The sequence below is a fragment of the Rhinopithecus bieti genome, unplaced genomic scaffold (genome assembly GCF_001698545.2).
Source record: "Rhinopithecus bieti isolate Rb0 unplaced genomic scaffold, ASM169854v2 scaffold_13262, whole genome shotgun sequence".
Taxonomy (NCBI): domain Eukaryota; kingdom Metazoa; phylum Chordata; class Mammalia; order Primates; family Cercopithecidae; genus Rhinopithecus; species Rhinopithecus bieti.
Genome location: NW_016808004.1, coordinates 4,669,082 through 4,687,545, shown reverse-complemented (window position 1 = coordinate 4,687,545; position 18,464 = coordinate 4,669,082). Strand labels below are relative to the sequence as shown.

The 18,464-nt window shown below is 51.2% G+C and overlaps 2 protein-coding genes across 3 annotated transcripts in view; one reads left to right on the top strand and one right to left on the bottom strand.

Moving 5' to 3' along the window:
• Nucleotides 1–11,786, top strand: part of ACAD9 (acyl-CoA dehydrogenase family member 9) — a 36,899-nt gene extending 25,113 nt beyond the window's left edge. The window contains exons 9-18 of the mRNA XM_017885026.1: nucleotides 746–821; nucleotides 2,275–2,345; nucleotides 2,600–2,719; nucleotides 4,339–4,467; nucleotides 6,836–6,915; nucleotides 7,624–7,750; nucleotides 7,992–8,069; nucleotides 8,675–8,803; nucleotides 9,443–9,515; nucleotides 11,176–11,786. Of these exons, the coding sequence (XP_017740515.1) occupies nucleotides 746–821; nucleotides 2,275–2,345; nucleotides 2,600–2,719; nucleotides 4,339–4,467; nucleotides 6,836–6,915; nucleotides 7,624–7,750; nucleotides 7,992–8,069; nucleotides 8,675–8,803; nucleotides 9,443–9,515; nucleotides 11,176–11,276 (984 nt within the window). The 3' untranslated portion in view covers nucleotides 11,277–11,786. The remainder of the gene's footprint in view (nucleotides 1–745; nucleotides 822–2,274; nucleotides 2,346–2,599; nucleotides 2,720–4,338; nucleotides 4,468–6,835; nucleotides 6,916–7,623; nucleotides 7,751–7,991; nucleotides 8,070–8,674; nucleotides 8,804–9,442; nucleotides 9,516–11,175) is intronic.
• The window catches only part of CFAP92 (cilia and flagella associated protein 92 (putative)), an 86,944-nt gene continuing 77,289 nt past the window's right edge, over nucleotides 8,810–18,464 (bottom strand). For both annotated transcript variants that reach the window (XM_017885024.1, XM_017885025.1), the window contains 4 exons: nucleotides 14,755–14,919; nucleotides 14,010–14,216; nucleotides 13,775–13,931; nucleotides 8,810–9,034 (listed from right to left, as the gene is read on the bottom strand). In XM_017885024.1, the coding sequence (XP_017740513.1) occupies nucleotides 9,000–9,034; nucleotides 13,775–13,931; nucleotides 14,010–14,216; nucleotides 14,755–14,919 (564 nt within the window). In that variant the 3' untranslated portion in view covers nucleotides 8,810–8,999. The remainder of the gene's footprint in view (nucleotides 9,035–13,774; nucleotides 13,932–14,009; nucleotides 14,217–14,754; nucleotides 14,920–18,464) is intronic.

Sequence of the window (18,464 nt, the reverse complement as noted above, 5' to 3'; positions counted from 1 at the left end):
CTCCTGTGTCTAATTCCAGAACATTTCCTCACCCCAAAAAGAAATGTTGTACCATCCAGTATGACCCTTACCCAATCCCTTGGCTGCTACTCTTTTACTTTATGTCCCTATGGATTTGCCTCTTTGGAACATTTCATAGAAAAGCAGTCATATGCAAGATCCGGTCTTTGGTGACAGGCTTCTCTCACATACCATGATGTTTTCAAGGTTCATCTCTCGCATAGCATGAATGAGTAATTCATTCCTTTTATGGCTGAATTCTCTTCTCTTGAGTGGAGATAGCACATTTTGTTCATCCATTCATCAGCTGATGGACATTGGGGTTGTTACCACTTTTGGCTGCTATCAGTAATGCTACTTATGAACATTCATGTCAAGTTTTTATGTGGAAATACTTTTTCAGTTATTTTAATTTATACCTAAAAGTAGAATTTCTGTTTGGCCCAAGTTGGTCTTGAACTCCTGGGCTCAAGCGATCCTCTTGTCTTGGCCTCCCAAAATGCTGGTACTGCAGGTGGGAGCCCCCATGCCCAGCTCTGGCATGTTCCTTTGGAATAACGTGGTCTTGTGTGCGGGGACGTTGGTAGAGCTGCAACAGTGACTGAATCACCTTGTTCTGAGGTGTTAGGACAGTGCTTTCTCCCAGCTTGAGGGAAGGCAAGCTGATCCGCCTGGCCTGGTCTGGTTGTGGCCTCCTCCTGCTGCCTCCTTCAGGGCCCCTGGGCTCTCCCTGTTCTCCCTGCAGGTGGCCATGAACATCCTCAACAGCGGCCGGTTCAGCATGGGCAGCGCCGTGGCTGGGATGCTCAAGAGATTGATTGGTAGGTAAGTTAGGGACAAGGCCCATTGTGCCCCACCCCCCGCTTCCCCAGCTTCAGCCCTGGAGGCTCTGCCATTCCCCTGGCCCATTCCAGGCCGGTGCTGAACTAGGCCACCTAGACTGAGGGTCCAGCCCAAACTCGGTCCCTAGGCTTTTGTGGAGACCAGAGGGTCTCCTCAGCCTGCCCCTGAGGTTTATCATCGTCCACATTCCTCTGTTTCATCTCCACACGGGTGATGCCGATGTGGGGACAGGCTTTCTCTCTGGGGTGGGGATGGGGATTGGGGAACAGGCTTTCTGTCTGGGGTGAGAGGTTGCCACCGACCAGCAGGAGCAGAGCTGCTTGGTGAGCACACACCAAGAGCCAGGCTTCCAGGATACATGGCCTCTGGTTCCCAAGGTCTGTGTCTTCTGGGTGACTGCACAGTGGGTGGGGAGTAGAGTCGGGTTTGGAACCCAGGTGCCTGGGCCCCTGGATTTTTCTTTTGTTCTCTTCTGTTAGGATACCCCAAACCTCCATTTTCCCTTGCCAGTGAACTTAGAACAGCCCTGTAACCATTCTGGTTGTGGTGGAAGCATCTGTGGGGAAATGGGGGTACCCAGGGCAGCACACCCCTAAGTGCTTTATGAAGCTCCTCTTTGATGCCAGGTTCTGGGCCTGTTTTGGCTTCCCTCCATTTTAGAGATGTGAAGACAGAGACTCAAGAAAGGGCAAGTGATTTGTTGCGGGCCATGGTCCTGGACCCAGAACGAAAGCTGTCAGGCTCCAGGCTCATGGCTCTTCTCACTCAGACACAAGGCCTCTGGGGAGCTCCTTTGCCAGGGCTCTAAGTGGGGCTTGGCCCTCTTCACCTCCTGAGTGCACCACACCTGGGAGAGCCTGTGGAGAACGTGGCTACGGGCGGGGTGGGAGTGCTTCTGCCTGGGGGAGGCGCCATGTCACTCATGGGCCCTTAGAGCTCAGCACTTTGTCACAACCACACGCCTGGAAGCCCCAGCCCAAATATTCAAGCCAGGCGGCCCCACCTGCTTTGGTCAGGAACACTGCGCTGGGTGTGAGCCTGCACCACCTCTGTCTGGGCCTCTGTGCCTGGCTCTGTGCAAGGTGCCCTCTGCCTTCCACCTGATTGCATCTTCACAGTGACTCTGAGGTGGGGGATGGTATTCAGGGAGGTGTCACACTTGGCCCAAGGCACAGGCTGTAAGAACCATGGCCAGGAATCAAACCTGTATCTGATGCCAAACTCTGTGTGTGGGTGCCATGAGGAGGGGTGGTTCTCCTCTGACCCATGGGTGCTGGCAAGTGGGGGTGCTAGCTTCTGGGGTATTTGATCTCAGCAGACACGCTTCTCACAGTGCCTGCCTGTGGGAAGGATAAGGATGATGGCCGTAGGAAATCACGTTAGAACAACAGAAATGTTCCAGTTGTTTCTAATAACTCTGCTCTTCCTCAGAAATGACTGCTGAGTACGCCTGCACAAGGAAACAGTTTAACAAGAGGCTCAGTGAATTTGGATTGATTCAGGTACTGACGGTTGAGTACTGTATTTGCATGTCACTGTGGGGCGTGAGCGGTGTGTTCTTTTGATGTCTCTGTACTGGTGACTCTTCTGTGGTGATTTGGGAAGAAGACTAGGTAAGGCTTTATTTAACACTGGTCACTGGGCTTGCTTCTCTTGGGCATTGAGACTTCTGACTTAATTACCTTCTGTCCTGTTTCACAGATTTGGCTCTCAGCACAAGCAAATTGCTTCTTGTGTTTTTTTCTGAACACTCCAGGAGAAATTTGCACTGATGGCTCAGAAGGCTTACGTCATGGAGAGTATGACCTACCTCACAGCAGGGATGCTGGACCAACCGGGCTTTCCCGACTGCTCCATCGAGGCGGCCATGGTGAAGGTAACCCTGGCATAGCCAGAGAGCTGGTGCTGGAGGGAGGCTTGGGAAAGCTCCCGCACTGTGACCTTTCAAGCCCATGCTGTTGCCTGTCATCTTCCTCCTGTCATTGATCCAGTATTTGCGATACACTTGCCCTGTGTAGCACTCCAGGGATAGGCAAGCAGTGGGGAGCAGCAGTGGGGAAGTGTCTGGTGAGCCAGTGGATCAGCAGTTTATAGCAGAAGGAGACTGTTATGATAACATCCTTTTAGAGTAATAACATTGCAGCTGGCTTGCTTGAGAAAGACTTCTTTTTTCCTTAGTTTATGGCCTTCCTACTTTCTGGTATCAAAACTTTGTCTTAAAAACTAAGCATATGGCAGGGCATGGTGGGTCACGTCTGTAATCCCAGCACTTTGGGAGGCCAAGGTGGGCGGATCACCTGAGGTCTGGAGTTCAAGACCAGCCTGGCCAACATGGTAAAACCCCATCTCTACTAAAAACACAAAAAGTAGCCAGGCGTGGTGGCGCGCACCTGTAACCCCAGCTACTTGGGAGGCTGAGGCAGGAGAATTGCTTGAACCCGAGGAGGGTGGTGGAGGTTGCAGTGAGCCAAGATTGTGCCATTGCACACTAGCCTGGGCAACAAGAGCAAAACTCCATCTCAAAAAAAAAAAAAAAAAAAAAGTATATGAACCTGGGCAATATGGTGAAACCCCATCTCTACAAAAAATACAAAAATTAGCTGGCGTGGTGGCACATGCCTGTAGTCCCAACTACCTGAGAGGCTGAGGTGGGAAGAGCATCTTATTTGGTTGAGGTAGATAATAGAGTTTGCTTTTGTTTTGTTCCGGGTAGAGGGTGTCATTTTTTAGCTGTAATAAAAAAGATGGCCACCCTTTGGAGGACCCTACTTTGTTCCCCAACAATTGTTTTAAGCTGGTCTCTGGAATTGAGCTCTTGAGAGAAATGGTGAGACGTATGGCAGCTTACAGAAGCAAACGTCCTGGTGTGGGCAGGAGAGTCTACCTAAAAGGTTGGGATCCTGAAGTGGCAAGGTCCCTGAAAAAATAAAATAATAATAATAAAAAAAAAAAAAGGTTGGGCATCTTGGGCCGTGTTTGAGTCTTTTCTAGGTGCAGGCTGTGTACTGGGTGCATTTGCATGTGTTTTATCATCTCGTTTTCTTGTCACCCTTGAACAGTGACCACAGACGTTAGTTTGCTGTAGCCAGCCTCTTCCAGATGCTAAGCCTAGGGCTAAATATGGCAGTTTGTCTGCCCCCAAGGCACTTACAGTGTGCACAGACAGAAAGAAGTCACGGCCACTGGGACTGGGCAGGAACAGGTCAGGTTTTCTCGGGAGAGGGAGATCTTAGGTGGGGTTTAAAGGAACAGGAGCTAAGCCAGGTGCAGATAGGGTGAAGGTGGGCCCAGAGGTACAGAAGGTCACGGTGGGGTGGGGAACACAAGCTGGCCAGTGTGGTCAAGGAAGGCAAAGGACTTGTCCACATCACCCCTCAAGTCCCTCCCTGGCTGATCTCCTCCCCAAACCCTGGTGCCTCCCACGCCTCCCCAGCCACCCAGCTCCCTGCAGCGTAGGTCTTCCTTTTGGAAAGGATTCGGTGTGACACCCCACAGGTGTTCAGCTCCGAGGCTGCCTGGCAGTGTGTGAGTGAGGCGCTGCAGATCCTCGGGGGCTTGGGCTACACGAGGGACTATCCGTACGAGCGCATACTGCGTGACACCCGCATCCTCCTCATCTTCGAGGTGAGTGACCCCGCCACCAGCTAAGCTGTGCTCCACCCCCAGGACCCTGCCTGATCCTGAAGATGCTGCTCAGGGCCTCACAGAAGCCCCCGCGGCCCAGGGCTGGGTCTCATGCTCTCATTGGCTCTCAAGGGCTCTCCTAGCCCTGGCACGTCTCGTTCCTGATTGCTGCCCTCCATGAAGTCACAAGCCTGAGGAGTCAGTTCAGTTAGCATGTGCCTGGTGGCAGGGAAGGGAATTGGGGCTACAGAGATGACTTTGGGTGCTGTGTTCTGATTGTATAGCAGGGCTGACCAAGGGGAATGACAGAGTGCAAGTACCTAAAGAGGCAGGGAGCGGGCGTCCTCCAGAGGCAGCCAGAGTTTTGTGAAGCATGCCCTTAGGAGCAGAAAAAAAAGGGCTTTGACCAGGGCCGGGGGGAGGGCAGTTTATCCCTAAGGGCAGGGTAATAGAGCATGCCAGGCCCAGATGGGACTGATCTGCCGGCACAAGGTGAATGAAGAGAGAGTGAAGGGCTTTCTGGGAGCAGCAGTCAGTCCTGCCAGGTGGGCTGGGGCAGGTAGTGGGCTTGGGGGTGTTGAAGAAGGTACATGGGAAGGCTAAAAAAGTAGCCAGACTGTGGAGGACCTTGACTGACAGCAGAGGAATTTGGAAGCCATAAAACGTCTGTAAGCAGGGCATTATTTGGTTGTATCTGTATTGTGGGAAATTCCACCAGGGGCTCAGCAAGTGCCAGACATATGGACGGGGCTCACGTGGAGAGTGAGTTGCAGGGATGAGGCCAGAGGCCAGGGGCTCTCCTGCTGGGAGGGAGATGCTAGACCTAAGAGAGCACAGCAGGATGGGTGGGATGTGATGGTGGGCATGGGTATACAGGAGGCAGCCTGAGACAGGGAGAAGGTTTGGGCCTGAGCAGCAGGTCTGGTAATGAGGGGACATCATCAGCCTCCGGGAGTGTAGTCTTGTCTCCTGGGCCATCCTGTCCAGTGGGAAGCCTCCTTGGCTGCTTTTGTTCCCGGCCTGTCCATTGGGTTCCAGCCATCTCCACTGTTGTAGTGGACATACGGGGCAGGGGCCAGCCTGAGGGCACTGGAGTGGTCTCAGCCCTGCAAAGGGCCTTCTCCAAAGGCCCTTCCCTCAGCCCGGGAGGGCTGGAGTTCTCCAGGACTGGGGTGGTCAGCAGGGTTCAGGAAGCCCTTGAGGCCTTGGAAGAACACAGGGCTCTCAATGTGGGGTGGTAGCTCCTGTCTGGAGCCTGCTCAGAGCTGGGTGGTTCTGCCAGGAAGCCTCTGCAGTCCCCCCTTTTCCTGTAGGAAGTCCTGCTTTCCATGTTTTCAGCCTGGCTGCAGAGGACAGTCCTCAGTCCCTGGTGCTGGCTGTGTAGCCTGGGTCAGGCCCCTGCACCTGACGCACATCTCCATTGTGCAGAGTGGGCAGAAGCCCACCGGCCTCTCACTGATCAGAATCATGGGTTGGGGGAGTGGGGAGCATGTGGCCCTCTGGGTGTTGACACCTGGCTCTGAGGAGCTTCTAGCTGCCACTCAGCAGTTTGTGGCTTCTGTTAGGAATCTGGCCTCCACCTGGAGCCAGCAATGTCTGTCCGGCACTGGCTGAGCCCCAGGCATCAGCACCCCTCACCACCCAGGGAAAGTTGGTTTTCATTTTAAAGAGGACCTGGAGACTTGGAGAAAGGCTTGACACGTGAAGCTGGTCACCGAGCAGCAGAGGGTCCCAGCGGGAGCCCATGGCCATCTGGTCACCTCCTCCTCATCCCTGTGTACTCTCTGAGCCCTGGTCAGAGCCCTGTTCCCAGCTACTTCAGGAGCAGTGGCTTCTGTGGCATGGGCAAGCAGGCAGTGGCTGGCCCTACCCAGCACATGTGGCACTACCATGGCTACCTGGCTGGGGGGCAGCCTTTGACCTCTACAAGACTGGCCACAGGGAACCAANGGAGCTTCTAGCTGCCACTCAGCAGTTTGTGGCTTCTGTTAGGAATCTGGCCTCCACCTGGAGCCAGCAATGTCTGTCCGGCACTGGCTGAGCCCCAGGCATCAGCACCCCTCACCACCCAGGGAAAGTTGGTTTTCATTTTAAAGAGGACCTGGAGACTTGGAGAAAGGCTTGACACGTGAAGCTGGTCACCGAGCAGCAGAGGGTCCCAGCGGGAGCCCATGGCCATCTGGTCACCTCCTCCTCATCCCTGTGTACTCTCTGAGCCCTGGTCAGAGCCCTGTTCCCAGCTACTTCAGGAGCAGTGGCTTCTGTGGCATGGGCAAGCAGGCAGTGGCTGGCCCTACCCAGCACATGTGGCACTACCATGGCTGCCTGGCTGGGGGGCAGCCTTTGACCTCTACACGACTGGCCACAGGGAACCAATGAGATTCTCCGGATGTACATCGCCCTGACGGGTCTGCAGCATGCTGGCCGCATCCTGACTGCCAGGATCCGGTAGGTGCCATTGTCACTGTGTGCTTCTCAGAGCCCATACCTGCCCAGCAGGGGCCAGTCCAGGGCAGTGGGAGGAAAGAGCTGCCTTGACCTCGAGTGGGGGCATGGGGATGTGGCATAGCCTTGTGGAGGGGAGCTTCCCCTGTGGTAGTTGGGGGCTTGTTGCCCAGGTAAGCCCTAGCTGCCCTGCCCTTATGGCCACACCACCCTACAGCTCCAGTGTGAACACCGTATCCCCCCTCTGGTCCCTCACACTGGAGGCAGCTGGTTTTTCAGAACCTGAAGAATGACAGGTGTCCCCTTAAAGGTGCCAGGCCTCGCAGCCAACATAAGACCAGTGTTTTTCTTCTCTGCCCTTCTTTCCCTCCTGCCCCCCTCCACCCCCATCCTAGGGGCACAGCAATCCCAAATCACTGCTGGAGACTAAGTACAGGTTGCTGGTAGCATTTTGTCTCCTTCACAGGAGACAGCTGCTGGGAAGCTGGCTGCGACTCCACCCCTCATGGGGTAGCACATGTGTGGCTCCCTTGAGGCGACTGGGTGCTCTCCGGCAGGTGGTTTGGTTGGGGGGTTCAGCCTATAGCCAGGGGCCCGGCATATCCAGGCCAGGGAGGGGCACGGAGCTTCTGGGTGCCAAGTTGGCCGTGTTGCTGGACAGTGAGAGCCAGCAGTGAGGCCTCCAGTCACAGGACCATGGACTTTCTGCAGTGAGTTTAAACAGGCCAAAGTGACCACAGTCATGGAGACTGTTGGCCGGAGGCTTCGGGACTCCCTGGGCCGAACTGTGGACCTGGGACTGACAGGCGACCATGGAGTTGTGCACCCCAGTCTTGCGGTAAGTGGGCCCAACAGGCATACCCCCTACTTCAGTGCCCTTCTGCTAGATCTCATGGCAGAAAAGATCTCACTGTGGGAGTTCTGGGCTCCTCCAGGGGAGGTTGGGGAACACCAGCTAGTCCATGACACCCTGGATTGCCTCCCTCAAATGGGACATCTTTGCCTGGTACCCGGGCTGTGGGACAGGACAGGGCACTGTAGGGATGAGGTGCTGAACTGACTCCTGTCTTGGTTAATAGGACAGTGCCAACAAGTTTGAGGAGAACACCTACTACTTCGGCCAGACCGTGGAGACACTGCTGCTCCGCTTTGGCAAGGTAACCAGGCCCTCCCAGGCCTGGGTCGCAACTGGTCCCCCAATTTGGCCAGCATCCATGAGACTACTTTTTGTCAAGCATCCTTTGGGACCAGGCCTAGAACAGAAATCTTGATCACCCTGGAGGGATGGGGTGGTGAGGTCAGGCTGACTTTGTCAGCCTGTCCTGGGGCCCACTTAGCTACTTGGAGGGGCACCCTTGCTGGGTGAGTTTTCTGCAGTGTTTTTCTGTGCACCTTTCAGGTAGAGAGGCTCCCTAGAATCGGGAGGGCAGCCCCACCTGGGGCCTGAATCTAGGGACCTGATTGGTGGGGCCCTTGCTGCTGAAGGTGACAGTAGCACAGTAGTCACTGGCTTCTGGTCTCAGCCAAGTTTCTGGGACCTGGTCTTGCCTTAACCCCCTCCCTGAATCTAGAGATCAAAGAGAAGGGAAAACAGAAGGTGGCTGGGAGCCATTCTCCCACAGCCTGAAGGGAAAGGCTTTATTGGCTCCACTTTCTCAAGGAACACAGGAAACTAAGACAGGCAGAGATGCAGCCCAGGGAGGGACCGTGTTGGGGACTGGTTTAGGTAGTGAGTCCCCACTCGGAGCCTCTGTGATCCCAGACAATCATGGAGGAGCAGCTGGTGCTGAAGCGGGTGGCCAACATCCTCATCAACCTGTATGGCATGACGGCCGTGCTGTCGCGGGCCAGCCGCTCCATCCGCATCGGGCTACGCAACCACGACCATGAGGTAAGTCCAGCCTAGCCTCACACAGGGCCTGGCTGCTGGCATCTGTCCTGCTGCACTTTAATGAAGTTAATTGTTGAGGAGGGTGTGGGGGAGGGCTGGGCCAGTTGAGGGGGTATCCACAGGTCCTGCAGGCAGAGACTATGGGGGGGGGCTGTGCAAGTTCACCATGCGGTGGCTGTGGGAGGGTCTGTGCTGTTCAGGAGATGGGGCCGTTCCCTTTCTTCTTCCTGCCTGAGAGAAGAGGGGGGTGAGTCACAGGGGTTCCCGATCCCAGTGCCCCGACCCCCAGCGAGGGGCAGACCCTGCACATTGCCCGCTGTGCTGGGGGGAGGCGGGTGCAGTGTCTGAGGACCCACTGTGTACCAGGATCTCTGCCTGCACTTCCCAGAGTGCCTGCAGATACCAGGATTGTGACATCTACCTCTCAGAGGAAACAGGCTCAGAGATACTGAGTCACTTGCTGTTGGGGAAAAGCTGTTGGGTCAGGGCTGGAATTAGAACCCGAGACAGGGTGACTCCTGAGCCAGGCCTTTTCACCCCTGCCATGCTACCCAGTTTGGCTGATAGGCTGGGTTTTTGAAGCTCAGAGGTCAGATTCCAGGAATTTGGGCATATCTTTTCTGTCCTCGGTTCTGGCAGGTTCTCTTGGCCAACACCTTCTGCGTGGAAGCTTACTTCCAGAATCTCTTCAGCCTCTCTCAGCTGGACAAGTGTGAGTGGCGGGAGGGAAGGAAGGGCCCACTTCTAGGCCCCTATTGAGGGTGAGCTGTTTCTGGACCCTGTCAAGCTCCCAGAGCCTGCTGGCTACTCACAGACCTCTGCCTTAAGTGAAGGCCTGGGTAGGCCTGGGCTTAGCTGCAGCAGTGCCCGCCAGGTACTGTAGGTGCAAACCTGCCCCATTCACGAAGGTAGTTGTATTTATTTATATTTATTTATTTCGAGATGGAGTTTCGCTCTTGTTGCCCAAGCTGGAGTGTAATGGTGCAATCTCGGCTCCCTGCAAACTCCACCTCCTGGGTTCAAGCGATTCTTCTGCCCCAGCCTCCCACGTAGCTGGGATTACAGGCGCACACCACCACGCCCAGCTAATTTTTTGTATTTTTAGTAGAAACAGAGTTTCACCATGTTAGCCAGACTGGTCTCGAACTCCTGACCTCAGATGATCTGCCTGCCTCAGCCTCCCAAAATGCTGGGATTACAGGCATGAGCTACCGCGCCCTGCCTGCCAAGGCAATTTTAGATTGAGCGAGTGTAGAGCCCTTTGTGCAGGACCCCTGGCATCTGCCCAGCGTGCCTGGCTGTATTCTTTTTTTTTTTTTTTTTTGGAGACATAGTCTCACTTTGTCACCCAGGCTGGAATGCGTGGCATGATCTTGGCTCACTGCAACCTCCACCCCCTGGGTTCAAGCAATTCTTGTGCCTCAGCCTCCTGAGTAGTTGGGATTATAGGCATGCACCACCACGCCCAGCTAATATTTGTATTTTTAGTAGAAGCAGGGTTTCACCATGTTGGCCAGGCTGTTCTCCAATTCCTAACCTCAGGTGATCTGCCTACTTGGCTTCCCAAAGTGCTGGGATTACAGGCGTGAACCACTGTGCCTGACCCTGGCTGTATTCTTGAAGCTGTCCGGGGAAGGCTCACGAAGGGAGGAGCGCCAGGTTGTACCTGATTCTGGATACAACAGCATTTTACCTGCCCCTTTACACACTGTGACCCATCCAAAATGACCTTGCAGTGCCCTGCAGAGGTCTCAGGCCTTGGCCTAGAGAACAGAGGGCTTTGCTCGTGCTCCCCGGTCTGTCTGCAGTGCTCTTCCTCTTCTATAGCCACTTGACCCCATCTGGGTGGGAATGCCCAGCTCAGTCTACCTCTGACCCTCACAGTCCTGTTGGCCTGAGGCTCTGGATCAGTGTCCCTGCAGAGCCCAGTCCTGTTGCCAAGTGACGGGGGTAGGCGCCAGCACTGTGGCACTCGCTGAGTGGCATATGATTTTTGGCAGGTCCTAGCCCTGGGGTAGCCCAGACCGCCCCCCCCCCCGCCCCCAGTGCTGACAGGTTATGTGCTGTGGAGGATGCTGAAATGGTTTCTCCTCCAGTGGGCTGGAATCACAGATGGAGCAAGTGCCGGCTCCACCCCACAAGATCTGGGGCTTAGAAATGAGCAGGATGAGTCCTTTGTAGCTGAGAATGAAGCTGTACCCTTCTCTCCCTACAGCCCTGAATCACTTGCTAGGGGTTTGGAGGAGGGGGTCACCCTTAGGGCTGCTTCATGGTGGGTGGGCTGACTTTGTGGAAAAATGCCCCCACTTCAGCCATGTTTGTCTTATCACAATGCAGAAGGATCACCCACCATCTCTCCTTTTCCTTCCCAGATGCTCCAGAAAACCTAGATGAGCAGATTAAGAAAGTGTCCCAGCAGATCCTTGAGAAGCGAGCCTATATCTGTGCCCACCCTCTGGACAGGACATGCTGAGGCAGGGGAGAGTGTCCCCTTCTGCTGCCCGCCCCCACCCATGGCCCGTTGCTGGATGACTGTCACTCTTTTTTCAGGTGTTATAACTTGGCATTATCACAGGTTGAGCCATTTGTTCCCTGTCTGCACCTGAAGGGTTGTCTCCTGGCCTGGGAGAGCCTCTTCCAGGTTTCGACCTGCAGGAGTGCTGTCTAACAGGACCATCACAGCTTCTGAACTGAGCCGGAGACAGAGAATGGAATTGCCGACCTCTGGAACTGGCGGGTATTCTGGTCATTGAGGAGACACCATAGTGGAAACTGGGGCTTGTGCTGCTGCCTCCAGGGCGTGAGGTGGGTGGGGACCTGTGTCAGGTGTGGACAGCCATTTCTGCTCAACCACACATTCTCTAAGGAACAGCTTGAAAGCTGTGTCTGGGTCATTCAATTAAACTAGAAGCAGAGGCACTTAAAACATGTACCAGGAACCATTTAACGAAGAATATAAAATGTCACAATCTGTGTACTCTTAGCCTTTGCTGTACTTGTCACACTGTTCCTCAGAACCAGCATTTAATGGGTGACAGCAGGACCCTGAGAACCACCCTTTGTTGATGGCCTCGGGTCCCCTTTGTCCTCACTCTGCAAGGAGGGCCCAGAACGCTAAGGAGCAGACACAGTGCAGTCCGCAATGCCTTGGGGTTATGAGCCCTTAGTTTTTATCCTCCTCAGGAGATAGGGAGGCTGCCTCAGCTGAGGTACCCACCTAGGGACTTTAGTTTCTTTACAAAACTGGCCTGTACTCTTGAGGAGAGGATGAATGGTATCTCCAGGCTGTCCCAGCAGGCCTTTGCATTTCTCCAGCCTCCCTTCTGCTGGCGCTTGTAAGATACACCGGGTCCCAGCGTGCTCACTGTGGTGGACTTTAAGCTTTGGTGTGGTCCTTGGGTGGTCTGGAGCTCTAAAATGCCTATTGTGGACATTCCCTTGAGCACAGAGAAAGCGGCCAGCTCTTTTTCCTCCAAGTATATTCCCAATTTACTGTGATGCTGGAAATAGGCAAGGAGGAGATTGGGAACTTGGAGAGCTGAGCTGGCTGAGGGGGGCTGGCCTGAGCATTCTGCCAGGGGTTTGGTAACTAGTTTTTAAAACGGGAAAGTTTCTAAATATTGTGACCATGTAAATAACCTCTCAGTGAAACCTAAAGTTCTGTTTTGTTAATAATAGCAAGGAAGCATTTTGCACAAAATGAAGCATGCATACCTCTGGACAAAAGGCTGCTTGGAGTTTCTTTGCACAGGGGAAATTTGGGGAGGGGCTGTCAGACCCACCCCCCTTCTAGGCAGACCTCTGGAAGGGGGCTTCACTCTAGGCTGGTGGCATGTAAGGCCTCGGTCAGCAGCAAGTTCTCCATTCATCTATCTGGGTTGAAAAGGCCTAGCGACCAGTTCAAGCCTGTCCCTCTTATCTGTAGTTGCTAACTTTTCTTAAGCATGTTGTGGGAAGAGGAGACCCAGCATGTGTTTCTTAAATGATTTCACCAGTGAAACCCCCAGGAGACTTTTGCTGGGAAGGCTGGCAGTGGAGCTCACTAGGAAGCATTCTTACCAAGGAAAAGCCTTGTATTAGGCTAGACAGCTCTCCTAGCTGGAGCCTCCTTGAGAGCCACAGCAGTAACTGTGGGCCTGAGACATGCCCACAGAGAGCAGGTCTCTTCAGGCAACCTGGGAGATCCTAGGGCCTACTGGGAAGGGAGGGAGCGAAGTCTAGGCAAATGGAGAAAGTGACATTTTAGCAAACTTGTTAGCACTTCCGTGGAGCTGTGATCAGCTGTCCTTAAGAGTCGAGGAGGAGAGCAAGCCATCATGTTCACCTGACCTAGTTTTCTGGGAGAGGTTTCTCTGGCAGACCTTGTTGTTAGATAGGTTCATGTCTCGTTCTCCCTGAACAAAGGTTCTGGCTCTGTTAACCGACAAGTTTGGATTCTATATTAACCTCTAGATGATCCTGAGATCAATTTTCATAAGCAGGGATAAAGAGGAAGAGGACTTGGAGGGACTGGTGTAGGAAGACCTATGTTTCCTGCCTCCGCCTTTCCCCCACAGGAAGAACTGTCAGTATCTTTGCAGCTGGCAGGTCCCAGTGAAGCCCAGAGCCTCTGCCTCCAGCTCTTGGCTGGACACCTAGAGATCAGTCATGGGTAATAGTGTTGAAGCTCAGGAAGCCTTTAGACCTGTCTTCCAACTTTCCCACTTTATAGCCAAAAAACCAGGCCCAGGGCATGAAGGGATTTGCCTGAAGTCACACAAATGTCACACTTCGGACTAGAATCCTGGTCTGAGTTCCAGCCCAACATTCAATCTCTTCTATCAGACCCGTTCTGCATCTTGATTTTTTTAGCATAGAAAGTTTGGTTGATAGCGTAAACAAAATGGGTACCACTGAAGATGCAGAGTGGCAAAGAGCTCCTGCCTGCCCACGGCATCAGGAGGCCCAGCTTGGCAAAGCTTTGCCTGTTACCTGTTATAGGAGCTGGTGCGGGCGAAGGGGGCAGCTTGAGGAAAGGTGGTGGCTTCTTGTACAGATCAAAGTCCACGTGGTGCCTGTCCCAGCTCCACCGGTCTCGATCCAACACAGGCTCCAGTACGTTAGCAAACAGGGAGTTTTCCTTCCACTCCTAAATTGGGGGAGTAAGTAAATCAGGAGAAAGGTCCCTATGGACACCCCACCTGAGACCCTGCTCTTCCCTGTGGACCTCATTCAGCTCTTTGATGGGTGGCAGCTTGAGATCCTGAAAGCTGCCTTCAGTGTTGCTCTGAAGACCTGTCACTTGGAATCCCCTGGCTGTGAGCCAGGCTTGGCGGGATTTCTTCTGGGCTTTCTTCTCCTCTTCCTTCAAGTCCAGGGGCTCCACCATGGCTGAGAGGTAATCCTGTGAGTACGTGAATCTCTTTCTTGGCTCCTAGAAATGGGGGCAGACAGGTTGGGGTAGAAGGGCTGATAGCAATCTTGGATTTCTTGTAGGAATCAGAAACAGCTGGGGGCATAATCATAGTTCCTGACAACGTAAATAGTGCATTGAGAGGAAATGACTGTGCAGCAGCCCTGTAAGGGTCATATTATTGTCCCCTTTGATGAGAGAAGCCGTTTCCTAAAGTTAATGTGTGCTGGAAGCCTAAACCATGGCTTTCCCTTCTGTTGGTAGCTGCCTTCATAAGCAGCAATCATAAAGTGTACCCCAGAGGTAAGGATGCTACAGTTGTTCTCCTTCATGTACATCTGAGCTTCCATTGAGGATCTCGGGCTCACCCTCAGTGTGGTGGATTCTCATTTAGTGCGGAAGAGAACACCTCTCAACATCTGAGCCTTGTCTACTTCCCCTAGCATGATTGGCTTTCATCTGTACACCTGAGATCCCCCACTGACCTCCAGGCAGGTGTGGTCAGAGGAAAGAATTCATGGGATTTGCAAGCTGCCATCATCCTGTCTGGGTCTCTCACCTTGGCCATCTCTTGATACAGCTCTTTCTTGGCAAGCTCTGTAGAATTCATGGTGTGGATACTATAGTTGTAGATGGCCTTGTTGGCAGGGGCTGAAATTCTAATCACCTTCGCCACGGACTTTGGAGGCTTCTTGCTGACCTGGTAGGCTTCTGTGATATTTTTCTGAAGAAAGAGACACCAGTCACTACCCACACCAGGTCATCCTCGCCCCCAACTGCCAGCTCATAGGCAGTGAGATGATCTCTGGGACATAGCTGTGGTGCAGGTATTGATTGATTCCTCAATACTGGTGCTGTTATTTCATCGTAGAACCAGGGCAAAGGGCCACTAGTCCAACCTCTCACTATCCAAAATGGAATTTAAGAGGACCAAAAAATTGAGACCCCTGAGATCACTGTAACTGGAACACACATTATCTGGCCACTCATCTCCCAGCCAGCTTGTGATAAAGACAATTTCTGTCTCACATGGTCAGAAGTAGGAGAGTGTGGACGGGATATTACAACCTAAAGCAGCAAGGACTGCCGTCCTTGACCGTGGTTAACTGTCAAGTGTGCGTAAGGAGTATGACCCTCATTCTCTCCAGCAGGCCCAGTATGGAAATGGGAATTCTTCCCTGAACAGAGAGAAATAAGATGGTCTGTTGGCTTCCTTTGTGAATGAAAATAGAAATGTGGAAGGAGATAAAAGACAACACAGAAGGCTGGGGGGATAGGTGGCTGGGACCCAAAACAAGGGAGAACTGGGAAAAGTTACCACTCTAAATTGTTGGGCACTGTGCAGTGTTTCATATGCATATTTCACAGTAATCTTCAGCAAAATACCATCTTTTACCTTGAAAAATTTTTTTAGCACAAGATGGTGACCTTAGCTCAAATACAGTGGCTTGACTTTGGAATCTTTGAGGAATTTCTGCACAAGAATACAGAATAATAAGGGGAGGACAAAATCTGCGATTCACACACATGAAAGAACAGACTGTCTAGGCAACAGGGATGCAAGGCAAAGACAGGTCTAGGTCCTCAGACTTTGGAGCACCTGCGAGAAGATTATACTAGGGATGCCATGTAAAGCAAGGATCCTGTCATGGCCCACACAAAACTTCAATCAATATTTCTTGATGGGTCCAGTTTTTTTAGTTGTCCTTAGGTGGGGAGTTGATCTGAGTTTCTCAGTCTGCCATTCCTAGAAGTCCCTGCTCCTTCCAAATCCTAGAATTGGTGAATTACAACCTAGGGGGACAGATTCTTCTTTCCATGTTACTCCTTTCTTACAATTTGAAGTTGAAATTCTGACCTAATGCTTGTTAGAGGGAAAGCAAACAGTGTTCCATAGTTCTTCTGGGTGCCTGAGATTCTCTGCCAAGGGGTGACACCTGCAGGATAATTTGGACTCAGAGCAAAAGTCGATGCTAGAGAAGTACGTAACAGTATTAAAAAAAGGCCACAGACTGAACAACTGAAGCTAAATTATTGGAAAAGATGGGCTAAGAATTTAACATAAATTATTTTAAAATAAGAGTGAAGATAGCAATATGAAGCAGAAGTAAGATTAAAAGGAAAAGTATTGAGTATGAAAATAGTTGAAATAGAAGACAAGAGAAAGATATATTGCAGAAATGATACTGTTGTAGAACGAATGAATGAACTGGAAGATCCACTTGAGATATGCTGTCAGAAAGTAGTCCTGTATAAAAAGATAAAATTAGAAACTGAGCATAGAGGATGGAAATAACATCCCAATAACAGAAGTCCCAAAAGGAGGGGAAAAGAACAAGAAAATTTGAAGAAATAATGAATGTCAGAAAAGACAAAACTTCCAAGCCTGGGTACACTGTTATTAGTGGGATTTAAGCAAACAAATACAAAGATAAACTCTCAAAGCTTCTAGAGGAAAAGAGCAGGCCACCTGTAAAGAAAAAAGTATCACTTGTGATCAGATCCACAACAGCAACAAGGTAAATTAACTTCAACCTAGAATTTCATATCCAGGCAACCTGTGTAATTGTGAGGGCATATGCTTAGGTTTACAAGGCCTTAGGTTTTATACGAAACCCTCCTTTAAAAACTCTTGGGGCCGGGTGTGATGGCTTATGCCTGTAATCCCAGTACTTTGGGAGGCTGAGGCAGGCAGATCATCTGAGGTCAGGAGTTCGAGACCAGCTTGGCCAACATAGTGAAACCCTTTCCATTCTAAAAAATACAAAAATTAGCTGGGCATGGTGGCACATGCCTATAGTCCCAGTTACTTGGGAAGCTGAGGCAGAAGAATTGCTTGAACCCAGGAGGTGGAGGTTGCATTGAGCTGAGATCATGCCGCTCTACTCTAGCCTGAGTGACAGAGCGAGACTTCGTCTCAGAAAAACAAACAAAAGTCATGGGAGAAAATTCAAAATGGAGGAGGAACATGCAGGAGGATTCAAGGTTAGCAAGTAATGTCCAGTATCCTAGTAAAGTTGTCTTAAAAGGACTAGGAAAAAGTAAAATTTCAGAGCCTGAAACTGAAATTCTAGAGACTATAAAAGGGATGGTGTTGTGTGGGTAGGAGATGAGATAAGAGGGATGAGAATGTACTATTTGTCTTACAAAGGGAATATAGTTTTATGAGTTTAACAATTATGAGTTTAACAGTTCAGTAGGAATGCCTAACCATATGGTCTTCAGGATAACCACCTTAAAAGCAAAGATAGAATGTATAACTTAAGTCCACAGAAGAAAACTTGATCTACCCAAAGAACACAGGAATGGAGGGTTTAAAAGTAGATTAGGTGGCAAAAATGCCTCATCTAACAGTAATTAGTGTTAAGCTTGCCAATTAAAGAATCTCAGATTGGATTTTTTTTTTTTTTTGAGACAGAGTTTCGCTGTTGTTGCCCAGGCTGGAGTGGAATGGCGCGATCTTGGCTCACTACAACCTCCGCCTTCCAAGATGAAGTGATTGTCCTGCCTCAGCCTCCTAAGTAGCTGGGATTACAGGCGTGTGCCACCATGCCTGGCTAATTTCGTATTTTTAGTAGAGATGGGATTTCACCATGTTCAGGCCGGTCTTGAACGCCTGACCTCAAGAGATCCACCCACTTTAGCCTCCCAAAGTGCTGGGATTACAGGTGTGAGCCACCACACCCAGCCTGGATTTTTTTTTTTTTAAAGCTAACAATATGCTATCTGTAAAACTTTCAACACAAAGATACAGGTTTGACAGCTAAAGGGAGACAGCATATACGCTAGGCAAAAAGCATCAGAAAACAAAGACAAAAAAGCTGTGTGGCATTCTTAATATCTGCTGAAACAATTCAAGTTAAAAATCTATCAAAAGGGGCAAAAGGATATTGTATATTGAGGACAACAAAAAGGTATAACTTGTAAATATATATGCACCTAGCAGTATAGTCTGAAAATATATTAAGAAACAACTGACAGGATTACAAGAAGAAACAGACATCTATCTAACATCACTGGAGAGCAACCAAGGCAACCAGGATTTGAGAGGCCAAGAATTTGGAGAAAAGGGAAATAATGGTGGTTCCATTTTCTTTTTGCAGTTTTTTCTCAAGGGATTTACTGACTACTAAGTTGCACATGGATAAGGCAGAAATAAGAACGTAAGCAGAAAAAGAAGCTAAGAATGTATTTTGGAAAATGTTGCATTGCTAGGGAAACAAAATTGGATTTCAAAATTGGAAATTGTGCCAAGGAGGAAGGGCCCTG